This window comes from Teleopsis dalmanni, chromosome 1, assembly GCF_002237135.1.
Source record: "Teleopsis dalmanni isolate 2A chromosome 1, ASM223713v2, whole genome shotgun sequence".
NCBI lineage: Eukaryota > Metazoa > Arthropoda > Insecta > Diptera > Diopsidae > Teleopsis > Teleopsis dalmanni.
This window is the reverse complement of record NC_051846.1, coordinates 162,826,973-162,842,424: the sequence shown is the minus strand read 5'-3', so window position 1 is coordinate 162,842,424 and position 15,452 is coordinate 162,826,973. Positions and strand designations below refer to the sequence as shown.

Here is a 15,452-nt window from a genome sequence, read left to right as displayed (position 1 = left end):
CTATATAAGACAAAATATTTGAAAATATTTAAAATATGAAAAATAGTGAAATGTGTGATTATCAAAAACATTAATATAAAAACATTTAAAAGTTATAATAAATTTTTTAAGGATTTTATAGTTATACAATTTGACATTAATAAATTTATTAAATTCATTTTAATTAAAACTTTTTTCGAATAAGTTAGTATATTAAAGTTAAAATATTTATAAAATTTATTTGAGAAAAATTATTACTGAAAAGTGTGATTTACATATAAAAAACATATTTTAGATAATTTACACTATAGAGTTAGTATTGTAAGATACTTAAAAGTATCGGTACTTACTCATATGATTACTTTTATAAGTTCTTTGGACTTGTACTTGTGTAAGTACTTTGGTAGTATATCTACTTATACAATGTATACCTTTAAAAAGTACTTTGTACTCACATGAGTAATTCATTGGTATTGAATCTTACTTATATGAGTACATTTAAAAGGAATTTTATACTTGTACTGACATGACTACTTCTGAAGTATCCGTACTCATTCATATAAGTACTTTATAAAAATACTTGTACATGAATGAGTACTTCAAAAATATAGGTGCTTACGTATATGAGTACTTTTAAGAGCAACTTTATATGCAGGTTAGAAACTATTAATTGATATTATTTATAAATGCAAAATTAGTTATTCTTAAAAAATGCATTAGTTTAAATCAACAAATAGCCGAAACGTTTAAGTTTACTAATCACAAGATAATATAATTTATGAAATATATTCTATATAGTTGCCATATCCATAGTGTTAAATGTCAACACATGGTTGGTTGGAGTGTCAGGTTATTGGATAACTTTCATATACCTCAAATGAACGATTCTTCGCCGTTTTGCTACCACATTCCTCGCAAGAACCCCTAGTATACAAGAGTAGAGACTAAATCCATCTTGCCGAATTTAGATAATTTGTTAGGTCTCTCGTCTTCACCGATTAACAGTCTGATAGACTGTTAACACATAGTATGGTATTGTATTGGTAAGGAAATAAGTCATTTTTTTTATACCAATTTAGAATCGAAATAAAGTGTCAACTAAAGTATAATTTGTATCAAAAGAAAAGTATTGAATACGTACTTAAAGTTCCCTATATTATGCTATCCCTGCGAGAGCTCTTAAACTATGATAATCCTTATCTTAGCGATAACAAATTGCTTGATAATGCGCGTTCTATTACAGAGTTTCTCCAACATATGTGCTCAATGGACTTGATTTTGTAATTTTTAATATTTGTAATTCTTATTTGATAATATACAATATAAAAGTCAATATACTATATAATATGATATAAAATGTTTAGACTATTTTTTGTGAAATATATTTGCCAGGAAGGATAAAAAGATTGTTGTCTATGTTGAAAGAAATAGGTTTTTATATACTGAGTGTTTCAGTATATAACATTTCGTTTATACTAAAGTAGACTATACTAAAGGTAGTGCTTTAAATAGCTGAATACTGCAATAGTGTCAATAGGTTACAATGCACTAATGACAGCCAGTGATTATGCCCTAGATTATAAGCTCGTAAAGCACTTGAATAAAGGTTAAATTGATTTTAAGATTGAGATTTAGAATATAAATTATACTTTTATTTGATCAAGAACTTATTATTGTCATACTTTCAATAAATCCATAACATATTATATGCAAAATAGTTTTTATCAACCATGTTTATATTATATCAATTGTGTACTCGTTTTTAAAATATGTTCTTTTTACTTTTTTACCTTTTTTAGAACTAAATCTAAAACAGTTCCTATATTTTTTTCTATATTTGAGTATATAAACTGCTTTATAGAAGTTATTTTGAAAACATTAAAATTGAAACTCTTGTGTTATATATAGCAACAGTGCTGCTAACCAATCACAGCTAACTCATTTTAGTACAGAAGGAGACAACTATATCTAGTCAGCATAGTTTAGTACAGTACTGTTACTACTAAAATCAAACTGTCAAAGCTATACTTGCACCATATTGGAGTTGCATTCGTCATAGAAGGACACGACAGAACACGACTGCAGTTAAGGAAAATGCGTTCTATTAAAATTTCAATTGAGAAACCTCCTCGACACAAACGTATAAAATTAATATACAATTTTCAAACGGATTATCATCGGTAAGTTGAAGTATTAAATAAATATAGTTACATATAAATAACAAAACATTTTAGTAAAATAACTTTGGCAAGAAATTTGAAAAGAAATGTGAAGCGCTTTGTACTTAAAGAATTACAAGATAGTGATCCGGATAGTTCAGATTGTTCGAGTTCATCAAGAGATTTGGAACTGAGCAAGTATTCGATAGATTCAGAAAATTTATCAGATACGATGAGTTCTCAAAATTCTGATTCTAACGTTGATACGCAAGAAACCGATAATCGGTTGAGTTCGGTTCAAGTCGGTTCAAATTCCGAAGCTTTTTTTAAAACAGAGTCCAATAATTTGGATGGTATAACTAATTTAAAAATAAATGATAATTTAACTAATTGTGAAGAGACTGGTAGTACTAAAAAGCCAGTCACTTATTTCGATGAATCTTTAAAGTCAATAAAATTACATAAACCAGAGGGTATAGCTGATTCGAAACAAGTCAATGATTTGAATAATTCAGTTGTAAGTGATAATTCAGAACAAAGCGTATATATAGCAGATTCAAAAGATGCATTTGAGTTGGAAAAAAATTGTAATTCAGGTATTTGTAGTGATGTCGATAATTTTTAAAAATTTGCTTGTATATTAGATCTAAAATATTCAGATGATTCAGAGTGGTCTTTTTTTACTTTAGAGTCATGTCAATTAGATGGTCTAGTTGCTTCTGGAGAGACAGGTAATGCAAACAATTCAGTTGAATTAGATAATCAGAAAGAAACTAATAATTCGGAGAAATCACACAACTTAGGTAAGTTAAATAGCAAATGGAATATAAAAGGCTTTAGTTTAGTGGATATATATTTGTTAGAAAAAGAAGATGACAATAATGATATATCAGTAGAAAGAACACAAAATGAATATTTGGCTTCTCAGCAGAAAGCGCTAAGACATCTCAAAATGGCCATACAACACATCGTACACTTGAAAGATTTGTTATCAGTAGCGTTAGAAAAAAGATATTTATCATTTGATGGTATAATGGACGCAATGGACGATGAAATAGTGACCACAAAAACTAAAGAAGAATTTGATGGTTTTGAACGTATACAACAAAACTTTCCCAGATTATCGAAAGTTTTCAAAACTGAAGCATCTAAGTTGAAAGGTCAGCGTACTCCTATAAACTATTATCAAAACTTACAGCGCTTAGTCAATAACTGGGGTGGATTTCACGAAGGAAAAAGAATATTTGGTAGATTAAAATCTTTGAGCGAAAATTCCGATTATGTAAATATTTTTGAAGTTGTAAAATCGGTCACACCAATTAATGATGACAAACCAACTACCAGTAAGAATGCGGTTAACAATGTAGAAACTAATTTAAAAGTTATATTACCACCTGAATTGATGGGCGTGGCATATCTGCATATACAAATAACACATGAATATGTGGACTGCTTTAGAACTGCATTAAATAATGTAGTACCTCAAGAGGACAACGTAGAGGTTAGTATATATTTTCTTAATAAATTCAACGATAAATCAATAATGCATTTATCGTATCTATAGGGCGAAGAATGGGAAAAAACTCTACAACAGGCACAAAACGTGCTTACCTCTCGCGAACTCTTCGATTATTTGGCATCTGAAACAGTAACTCTTACCGCAGTTACACCACATTTGGTAATGGACAATATAATTTTACTGACTATACATCCTGGCGTTCAGTTAATCATAACACTTTGTGAAGCACACAACTATGATATGAAGGAATGCTGCCTATCGAGTTATTACGATTGCATACTTAAGAGTTCATTGCAACAACTTATATTAAAAGAAATTTTGAAAAATGAACGTGTCGTAATGCCTCATCCTGCAAGTGCTCCATTTAGTGCTAATGAACAGGAATTTCTGGCTGGTCCTAGTGCCTTCAGAGGTGAATTCGTGCAGAAAAAGCAAGAGAAATCTTTTTTGGAAAAATTTATTATGTACGCGAAAAATATTTACTTGGTTCAACGTATAAAATCTTTATTCGATGAGTGGAGTAGAGAAACCACAGATACACAAATGATATTGCACTTGATGCCTTTCAGTGATGTTACTAAAGTTTGCTTCAAGCTTCAACTCATAATACAAGGGTAAGTAATGGAAGGTAGATAGGGGTAAAAAAAAACTACAAAATTCGATTTCAGTTACGAAGGTCTTGTGAACAGTGCAGTTTCAATAGAAATTATGGAAGGTACTATCAAATGTATTTACATAAGCGGCGAAGTATATCGCAATTTGAAAGATCCCATCGAGTTACGTGATGTTTTGAGAAATTTAATAAGTATTCATAAAATTTTGTGTGTGCAACGTTTGTCGGAATTTATGGGTTGGATTGTACTTTCTTGTCATAAGAATTTGCATGACAGTCAGCTAGGTATATTCAGTAGCTGTATGATTTCTTTACCAACTGAAAGCATCCGTATTAGTGTCACTATATCTCACGAGCCTGATGTGGATCCTCGTGTGCTTGTATCACGCAGTCTGAGAAACAATCTACAAGTACAAGTACAAGAATTGAGAGAGGTAACGTTAATGAGAAGACATATAGAAGATATATAGAGAATTAGTTTTAAGTAACAGATTCTCGTTTTTCTACAGGTACAACTTGATAGAATGATTGGTAAAAATTTTCTCGAAAAATTCGACATATTATTGGGTTTGTACAGTAAAGCAATGAAGCACTGAAATATTTGAAATAAAATCTTGTAATCTTTTAGATACTTAATATAATATTCTTTCAATATAATATAAAATATAAATACTTCAAATAAAATAATAAAATACATAATATGTAAAAGTATTTTAATGATGACAATGAGAACATAGTTGTGAAGCACTTGTCAAGAAAATGTTTGCTAAGAGCAAATGTTTTCTATTTTATAACAAAAAAAAATTTCTTCAAAATTTTCGATATATTATTGGGTTGATATTAAATAAAAATAAAATTTACTATAAAAAGTTTAAAATATTATTTTAAAATTCTGAATGCTTTTATTCTGGCTAAGGTAGTATTTCTCGTTTCAGTATTACAGAGATATTTAGGACGGTATCAAACTTAAAGCAAGATCGTTGGAATGGATCATACTGTACACGCTCTTGAAATTCATTGCAACACTTTTAACTTCCTCTCTGATTTCAAGCAAGAGAGGTTGCAGTAAATGCGTTTACAAGTCACAATTTTTTAATAACTTTGCCAGAGTAACGAGATTACCCTGAAACATTTGATTTAATTTGATTTGATTTAAGATATGATATTTGAAAAATATAAATGTCTACTAACACTATTACAAAAGGCCTCTGGCAACTCTAGAAGAACTGAAAATTTTGTTAAGCTTATATATACGAAACACGAAATAAAATTTAAAGTTGAAGTTTCAAGAATGAACAATAATTCTCTCCAATTATGGATAAAAATATTTTATCTTTTATATGATTGTGAATACAATTCATATTTTCGGACTTTATCAATAATTAAGTATAATTTTTTAATTTCAGTAAATTAAAAAGAATTGAGTTTTATTTGTTAAATATTTATTGACAGTTAACTGCAAATTTTGTACGTACTTTCAAAACTCGTTCACAATACACGAGTTTTTAGTCTTGGCAACCATTCGATTTAAACTGCTTATTAATTAAACGATTTTAAAAAGGTTGGACTAAATAAGCCAACAATGTTGTTGTTTCATATGTTAGTTTTGAAATAAGCGATTGTTCTTTTGTGGTATGCCTACAAAAGAAAAGGCCTGATAATGTTAGATTGCTTTAAAAATGTTCGATTGGGCAACATAGTTTGACAGATCGAGAGTAAGTCTAGATTGAATTAGTAAAGCACTTGATGCGGAATTTATAGTGTAAACATTTTCAATTAATTTAATTTATATTAATTTCAACACAAATTATTATTGAAATTTATAATCAATATATAAAAATACATAATTTATTATATAAAATACTTTATTTTAGTATTTGCATATTTATAAAATAGTTATAAATATTTTAAAATAAAAAGTAATATTCACTCAAATGTATTGTACGTTAAAAAAATTAATTAAATTTGAATTAAAATTCATTTTTCATTTTAAATGTTTTTTTCTTTAATTGAAAATAAATAATTCAACTACAACAGAGTAGACTAACAAAAAAAAAATAAAAAGAATTCATTAAGCTTCTAAAGCAGCTAAAGGTTGAAAAAAAAAATACAATAAAAAAGCTTCTCGCACTAAAAGCCGTTTTCTATTTTTCACGCTGTTTTAATAGCCAAAAAATCTAAAAATCTAAAAATCTATGAAATCGTGTAGCCAAATCTGTGTTTTGTTACTTGTTCGAATGCTCAAAGGAAAAAGTGTGTAGAATTTTGAAATGCTGGTGTGATTTTCAAGCTACGCTAAAGTACCAACTGTACAAGCCTTAATTTGCTACCATTTTTCAGTACTTTCAGTACTTTTTGCGGTTTCAAGGTTTAGCCTAGAATGCAATTTTTTACTTGTGAATGTTGAAAATGTGTTTTTCTTTCGAAAGCCCTTTCGAATAGAAATGTGTTTTATTTTTTAAGCTACGCTGTGTAAAATGTTTTTCAATTCTATTTTAATTTGCTATGCAATCAGAAACATATTTCATACCTTTTCGGTGTCCAAGCCTTTGGTCATGGCCCAGGTGGAGACCACATAATCCATTACTCGTTCACTTAACGCCTTTGGCACCTCATGCAATTTCATGAACTCACGCACATTATTCAGCATATCGTGATATTTCGCCGTCGCTGAGGTCATTTGCTGGATGATTGTAGTCACGTGACCGAATATCGTGGCGTACAGGAGTGCTGTATATATATAATATATAATATTTGCGATATTGTAAGTATTTAGCAATTTGTAGATTATATAACAAACAAAAACAGCTTTCTATTTTTTTTTTGTTTTTGATTTTGTAATTTACATTTAGTTTAGCATAGTTTTCGGCGTGTGCCATATGTAAACACTGCTCGAAAATTTACATGTAATTTGCACTAATTAACGTATTCGTATATAAGCCAACGCTAGCTAGAACAGTAATAAATGCCAGGAATTGTTGTAAAATGCCGTGATTATTGTTTGTGTTGTCCTGTTTGGTGTGAAAGCAAAATATGTTGTTATAAGTGCCTTAAACCCAAAACTAAACCATTTGCGGTTTGTTTTTATAATTTAAAATATTTATCACACTTACAATAGCACATTTCACTAGTTATGAGAGCAATGGAATGTTCAGTTTTTTGTATATGGTTCCACATAATATATAGGCAACATAGAGGGAATGCAAGCTACAAGTGCGGATATGATGAAATATATTTAAGAATTAATTTATTTATTGGAAAAAAATATTAATTAGAAGCTAATGTATTAGGTGTAATAAAAAGAAAAGCATTATTTTCCCAATACATGGCTTTAGTTGTTTGTATACCGTGTTGTATAAGTCCGATTGGGTTACGCCAGATGGCATTAGAAAGTTAAGATTTCATACTTAAAAAACTTTAGATAGTTTTGTAATTGATTGATTCAGTTTGATTCAGTCAAAGATAGACACTAGCAAAAAGAAAATACGTCATGTATTACAGTTTTTCTTTGATAAACGCAAGCTAGGAGGCTGAAAATGTGAATAGTGTATTAGTAGAATAGTCCTGATACTGTAACAGCCAATTATGCGAAATATTGGTTTTATCGATTCCGTTCCCGTAATTTCAATATCAAAGATTCATCACGCACTGGAAAGACATAGTATCCACCTCATAGTTTAGACATAGTACCAAGTGATAACCATCTGTTTTTCAGAAACCTTGGTTGGGATGTGGTTATGCATTCACCTTATAGAACAGATCTGGTACATGTTGAATTATTGTAACTGTGGCAAATAAGCCTTTAATTTTATGCAAAAATGATGAATTTTTTTTGCTACACCTATTACTATTGTATTTTAGGCAATCCTAGAAGAAATTTATAAAGAACTTGTTTTCGTGAAATTAAAAGCACAAACTGTTTTATAAGTAGAGTTATATTAAAATTGCAAATCTAGCCCTTAAAAAGCGGATTCTTTTGTAATAAGATCTATTATATACATTAAGACTGAAAAGTTTTCGGAAATTCTCATTTAAAATTCGCGCGCTGTATATTTTTCGATATTTTAAGTTTATGTAGTTTGGCAGCACTGTCCTTAATTACTATGCCAAAAATGAGCTCGATCTGTCAGACAGTTCGTTTACGGCAGCTGTTGAAACCAGTTCACCTCAGTAGTGCGTTGCGAAATGTCTTCGACGGTCGTACGACCGTCCTGGAAGGCTTTGTACCACTCATAAACTTGAGTTTTCGATAAAACTGATTCCCCATAAGCCTTTTGTAGCATTCGCAACGATTCTGCACACGAAATTTCGTTCGAAACACAAAATTTGATGCAAACTCTTTGTTCAATATTTTTTTCCATTGTTTTTTTCGCAACGCCCTACTGAGGTGAACTGGTTTCAACAGCTGCCGTAAACGAACTGTCTGACAGATCGCGCTCATTTTTGGCATAGTAATTAAGGACAGTGCTGCCAAACTACATAAACTTAAAATATCGGAAAATATACAGCGCGCGAATTTTAAATGAGAATTTCCGAAAGCTTTTCGGTCTTAATGTAGTATTAAATTTAATTTTTTCTTTATTATATTATCCTTCGACAATTAAAGACTCAATGATTTCTCTTTTGAAATATTTTAGACAATAAATACAACACTCTAATCAAAGGCCAGATTGTAACTTTTGCAGACAAACTTGGTAGTGATAAGAAGTTGACGGAGTGCTTAACTGGTTGAGTGGCTGAGTATTGCTTGTCTTGACTTAGGGAAGAGTACTCTGTATAATATATACTAGAACGTAGTATATATTATATACCTAAAATTTTTAAATAATATTATAAGTACAATAATTGTATTGTATTATTGTAATAATTATGTATTGTATTATATATATGGTCATGGTCTAAAGGTTATTTTATTCAACTCCAAAGATTATTCGAGGGGTTATGTATATAATAACAAAATTTAAAAAAAATCAAAATCTAAATTTAATGTTAAATCGCTACCAACTTCACCCAAATTTGCTTTAATTTATATTTATTAAATAAATGTATTTAATGACAAAGATTTTTAACATTCAAATCAACTGGAGACATCAAAAGCACTGTTGTGTACATAAGTCTGTTAAATAATCGTAACATTAAGTGATGAGATATATTACAAAATATATGTTATTCAACTCACAGATAGCGAAGAACTCTGCAACTATTGAGGAATTAATTTTTTTAAATAAAAAATAGAAAAGTTTGTTGTTAATAGGGAAATTTTTAGGAATTGCGAATAAAGATGACGTTTTGCATGAAGTGGTGTCTTAAAAAATATGAGCTCTAATTCTTTACAAAGCTTATGATAGATATAAAAACACTCAGCAAACGTAAAAGCGGAAGTTACTATATAAAAGCAAGGATTTGTGTTATATTGTAAGGGATAAGTCTACACCAACTCAGCATTTATTAGTTCTAGCGGCGTACAAAATGCAATATGCACCTCAAAATAAGATAATAATTTTTTTACAAAATATTACATTACTTTATAAAATATAGCAAAAATTTGTTTGTAATAATTTAAAAAAAATAAATATATAAATAAATAAAATTTGAATTAATTTTCTTATTAAATGCGTGCATATTGCATTTTCAATAACATTTATAAAACGTTGCGAAATTTCGAATATAACGAAATTGACGTGGCAACGGAACGTGTCGGACACAGCACCTGCAATTATCATCATGCAGATGGTGAACACCTTCTCGTTGTCCGTCTCGGCGGCGACGTTACCAAATCCCACCTGAAAAAGATTTGCAGATAATAGAACACATTGTTAAAAGTTGGATTTTAATTATTTTAAAAATTTTACTCTATATTGATTTTAGTAAACACTATAATCCAATTTCTATTACTCACCGAAGTCATACATGTCATTGTGAAATACAGCGCCGTCACATACATACTCTTCCGTGATGGACCATTTATCAGTTCCGGTCCAGTGTCATTACTCCAGATGTATGAATACGGCGATTGCGTGACATTTGCTAACTTCCACAGCCAACTGTACTGTATCTTTTTTAAAAAAATGTTATAACATTATATATATGATAAATAACTAAATATGAGTTATATAGATATTTTAAAATCTGGAACTTACCCCATTATCGGCATCACTTCGACCTATCGAATACCATATACAAGCTAACCAATGTGCTACCAACATATAGAAACATAACAGCAATATTAGCATTGCTGCGCCGTATTCTAAATAGCGATCTAATTTTCGTACAACTCGCCCCAAACGTAAGAGGCGCACTACTTTTAGGGCACTAAATAATGATCCAATGCCATCCTCATCCCGATCAAAGGCATTGAAGACATCATATGGCAGGCAACTGAGCAAATCGATAATAAACCATGACTTAAGATAATTCATGCGTATTACTTTTGGATCACTGACTACTTCTCCCCCTGGACCCACAAATGTTGTGTGAAAATTTAATACTAAAATATAATTATTTATTGTTAAGGTTACATAAACATATATGTATTATATGTTAATTGAATTTACCAATATCGATAAAGAATATAACATCTACAATGGAATCGACAACCAGAAGTGAAACGTCTTCTGATGTTTTATTTTTAAAAGCTACGTTATAAGGTACCTAAAAAAAGGTAAAATGTGGTTTTAAAGCTAAATATGAAATAAAATTCTATATATAAATATATAAATTAAATATTTTATAATATGTAAATAAAGTATCCATGGGCGTACACAGATAAGGGCAAGAACAGATTTCCCTTTAAAAGCTGATATATATATATATGAAAGTTTCTTAAATGCTAGTATAAAATAAACTATTTTGTGACATTTTGAATTTTCTTTCAAATTTTAGGTTTATTATGTTGAAGCTCTTTGAACCAGTACACTTGAGCACTTTTACTCTTTCTTAACTCAAGGTATTTTCAAAACGCCTCTTTATGTTAGTGATAAAATAATACTTATAGCAGAAGATAAATAGACGTGGTGACGTGATGTAAAACTTGATCACATTTTAAGATTGTGAGATGGATAATAACGCTTTCGATCTCTAAATTCTAGTTATTCCAAAATACTAGAATTGGCCATGTATTCTATGCATCGATTATATATATTATTATAATCGATTATTATATACACGATATGTGATGGATTTGTTCGAAGAAAAAGATTGCTAATAAAAACTGCTCAAAAAGAAGAAAACAAAAGTGTTATTTTATAGAGTAATTGATTATATTGGAAAAATGTATAAATGTACTAATCTAACAAATCTTTTGAGTCAAAGAACAACTCAAATATTTTGCTAAAATGTAATTTATAAATTCAAAAGTCATTTTAATTCTCTAACGTCTTAATTCTCTAACATTACGCAAATGTTTCATTTGATAATTACTTCACGCAAGAAGTAGAAATAAAGCGCGGGGTTCGCCAAGAGTGCATTCTGTCACCATTACTGTTCAATATATACCCGCAGACTATTTTCAAAGAAGCACTACACTATGCGAAAGATGGAATAATGGTTGACGGGGTACTTATAAACAATTTGAGGTACGGCGATGATACAGTGCTAATTGCCGACTCAATAGAGGGCTTACAGAACCTTTTAGCCGCTGTTGCATTAAAATGCAGAGAATAGAGCTTAAAATTAAATTGCAGTAAAACCCAATATATAATGGTAAGCAAACGACCTAATTCCGGAGGAAGTTTAATAGTATTTGGTTCAGCCATAAAAAGAACCGATAAGTACTACTACTCATTAAGGGATGCCAGCTTAATGAGCAATGGGAAAATAGTAAAGAAATACATGTCTGAATTGAAAAAGCAAGGTCTTCTTTTATCAAGATGAAAAACTTGCTGTGTACACGAGAGATGTTATTACCGCTCTGAATAAGAATGCTGCGATGCTATATATTCTCTATACTCCTCTACGGCACAGACGCGTGGACGCTGTCTGTTGCATCGATGAATAAACTCGAGGCTTTTGAAATGTGGTGCTATCGATGTATGCTGAAAATAAGCTGGACAGAAAAACTTACAAATACAGTGGTATTTCGGCGTGTCAACAAAGAGACAGAAATATTAAAGACAGTAAAACGTCGTACGTTAGAGTTTTTTGGTCATATTCTGAGGCATCCGGAAAAGTACAGACTACTAAAATTAATCATTGAAGGCAGACGTGACCCTGAAAGATGAAAAACATCATGGCTGAAGAATTTACGTCAATGGTTTAATAAAAGTACAAGATCACTTTTTTGAGAGGGTGTAGATAAAGTCAAAATAGCAATCATGTTAGCCAACGTTTGAAGCGGACAAGGCGCCTAGAAGAAGAAGAACACCGTATTATAACAATTTATTTATTTTTATACATGATCATAATAATCCTTTAAGAGGAGTATTAAAAAGTGAAAAACTATTTTTGTATTATCGAGAGTTGAAGATGAAGCAAACTGGTCTAGTATTAGTGCAAATTCCATCGATGTACATCTTATTGAACTAATTTTTTTCTTAATAAAACTAAAAAATGCAGACGGTTCTTAAATCCATGCCATGTTAGGTTCTTAAATGTAGAAAAGCAATTATAGTTTATTTTTTTAATTTATTTACTACAAAAATCTGTTGATAATGTACGATAGTTGGGTGATGATGGGTATTTCGCAATACCAGCTGTATGGTCACCCAAAAATTCAATTAATAAAATAAATAAAAAAATATTTTTTGATACAAAAAAATTGTTACAATTTATATACATATTAAAATTGATACAATTTTAATATATAATTTATTTTTGCTTTCGTTTCGTATTTATAGAGGTCCTTTCAATTTTCATGGAATTTAATATTTATATTAAATAAAATATCTATTTATCAAAGACGATATATTTAGTTATTATATTATATTTATATTATTTAGTTGATTGCCCTTGGTCATTTCTTTACTTTTAAAATACCCTCTATACCCCATAAATATAGAAAATTTTTAATTACTCCGACAAACGAAAATATATTGTAATGACTTCAAGGAGAAGCAATGATAATAAAAATTTTTACAAATATAAAACGAATAAAATTTGCTGACGCAATTATTAAAAAACTTCATTTTATTAGAATATATATTTAGTACTCTTAATGGTTTTTCTTAAATAATTTACTATTGACGTAAGCGTTATTCTAAGCCAATTTGTGTCAGCAAAGTTCAATTAAAAATTATTGCATTACTCATAATATGTATAGAATCATGAAGCTTTTGAGCTTGCCAAGAAATTCTTTCCAACATAAAATGCTAGCATTTTCTTCGAATCAATATGGAAACTGTTTAATATTTATTTATTCATTACTCTAACACAGATACTCAGTAATTCTAATATATGTATTTGTGTGTGTAATAGTTTAATATAACATATTATATTGCATATGAAGGATGAACACAATAATGAACACAACACAACAGAACACAACAACCACTTAACAAAATCATAAACATCATTTGCAGTCGACACCCCTTTTTTATGTTAATAACAGGGGCTGCAACAGATTGAATATAATTGCTATGAATTGTTGTTATTGTTGTTATTGTTATTGTAAGTGTAGGTGTAGGTGTTTTGCATTTTTGCTCGATTTGTTGTTTACGATATTCTCGTACTGATTCCTGTTGCTGCTGAGCCGTCTGCCTTTTATACCAGCAAATTCATAACATACAAGCAAATTGCTATATAAATTGAACAACAAAAAACGTTTCCTTTACATCTTCCATAAAAGTGACTAACATGTGTACTGTTACATCCTTCACTTTCACATATAAGTATATCTTTCACTGAACACGCATACACAGCCGCACAGATATGGATACACTTGATTGCGGTGTAGTCTCATGTATCTCAGTTACATGCTCCTGCATATATTATCTGATTGCTTGACTTGTAATTGCGCCATTTGTAAAGTGCATTTGAGATCTGCTGAACAACTTGTTGGCAAAAATACAGCAATAACATTTTTGAGATATTTTCTTGTTTGTTTGCATCTTTAGGATGTCAGCTTGATACACTTTTCGAAATTACAAATAAAGCTACATCAAAGCGAGAAAGATGCGATATAAGCTTATAAGTGAAGTTGTTATTTATATAGCGTATTAAGTGTATTGATTACAATTTTTGAAATACTTCAACTCAAGCGCTGAGTAGGTGACTATAAAGCTAAGGATTATTTGAATTATTATATTTACATTGCAGATGGTTTCTTTAAGGATCAATTATCTGAGCTATTTTCTTTGCAATGATATTTTGCAAAAACGGAATTTCAGTTATTATAACTTATACGTACTACGAGTAGTGGGGTACTTGTAAACGGTTAAATAAAAAGTAGTCAATCTTACAAACTGGAATTTAGGAAAATGACGTTAACAAATAAATGTAAATCATTAGAAAAACAGAAATTATTGCAGGCAAAGATTTGTGTTGGTATACTTCACCGACACATCCAGGAACGATTTACTGAAAATTCAATTGAGCTATATTCGTATTCCTCAACTTACAGTCCACATATCACACGATATCCAATTTGAATAATTTAGAGAAAGCATAGGTACATTAATTTTTATCAAGTGAGACACCCTTCACACTGGATGGCTAAAACATGTTTACAAACTATGTTGCTTCTACATTTCATGATATTTTATTGACGAAGACAAATTTAATATATCGCACGCCCGCTTCAAAAGAGGGCCAACTGGAGTCAATTTTCAGAAAACGCAAAAAATGTTTTGCAGTGCAATGTCATTCCTAACAACAAAAGAGATATAACCGTTTTTTTTAGACAATTTGCAATAATAAAAACAAAGTTGAATTTTGCGTGTTAGTAGACAGGTAAACTATTAGCAAGTTCCATACATTAACCCAAAATTGACGAATTTTGGGTACATATGGTATATATATACCATATATTGGTACTCTTTTATCCAATATGTTTACTATTATTAACAATTCACAACTACTAAAATCGGAAAAACTAAATAAAACTTTCTTTCTGTCATATTCAAACGTGATTTCGTTAACAGACGTTAGTGGAGCTAAACAGCCTCTTGCATAATGGTATAACATGAAGAAGGCTGGACCACCCTAGCATAACTAGGAATAATTCAATAAATTACAAATAGTTGAAATT

At 29.9% G+C, this 15,452-nt stretch overlaps 2 protein-coding genes across 3 annotated transcripts in view; one reads left to right on the top strand and one right to left on the bottom strand.

The window, feature by feature from the left end:
- LOC119669754 (potassium voltage-gated channel protein eag) overlaps positions 1 to 15,452 on the bottom strand; it is a 104,813-nt gene that overhangs the window by 12,359 nt on the left and 77,002 nt on the right. The window contains exons 7-11 of one of the 2 annotated variants that reach the window (XM_038079768.1): positions 10,825 to 10,921; positions 10,411 to 10,757; positions 10,170 to 10,325; positions 9,981 to 10,053; positions 6,801 to 7,000 (exon numbers count right to left, since the gene is read on the bottom strand). In XM_038079768.1, the coding sequence (XP_037935696.1) occupies positions 6,801 to 7,000; positions 9,981 to 10,053; positions 10,170 to 10,325; positions 10,411 to 10,757; positions 10,825 to 10,921 (873 nt within the window). Of the gene's footprint in view, positions 1 to 6,794; positions 7,001 to 9,980; positions 10,054 to 10,169; positions 10,326 to 10,410; positions 10,758 to 10,824; positions 10,922 to 15,452 lie in introns of those variants that run through there. The other variant, XM_038079769.1, reaches the window with a different exon arrangement.
- Positions 1,887 to 4,882, top strand: LOC119669755 (mediator of RNA polymerase II transcription subunit 17-like). The gene is made up of 7 exons (XM_038079770.1): positions 1,887 to 2,159; positions 2,214 to 2,734; positions 2,828 to 2,941; positions 3,002 to 3,639; positions 3,703 to 4,271; positions 4,326 to 4,704; positions 4,780 to 4,882. The coding sequence occupies exons 1-7, from the start codon at positions 2,074 to 2,076 to the stop codon at positions 4,864 to 4,866; spliced, it is 2,394 nt and encodes a 797-aa protein (XP_037935698.1). The 5' UTR covers positions 1,887 to 2,073; the 3' UTR covers positions 4,867 to 4,882.

Excerpts from the sequence above, each read along its gene's own strand:
- LOC119669755 (XM_038079770.1), top strand. The coding sequence starts at position 2,074 with ATGCGTTCTATTAAAATTTCAATTGAGAAACCTCCTCGACACAAACGT. Across the intron at positions 2,160-2,213 it reads TTTCAAACGGATTATCATCG|TAAAATAACTTTGGCAAGAA; the intron begins GTAAGTTGAAGT and ends AAAACATTTTAG. Across the intron at positions 2,735-2,827 it reads GGAAAAAAATTGTAATTCAG|AGTCATGTCAATTAGATGGT; the intron begins GTATTTGTAGTG and ends TTTTTACTTTAG.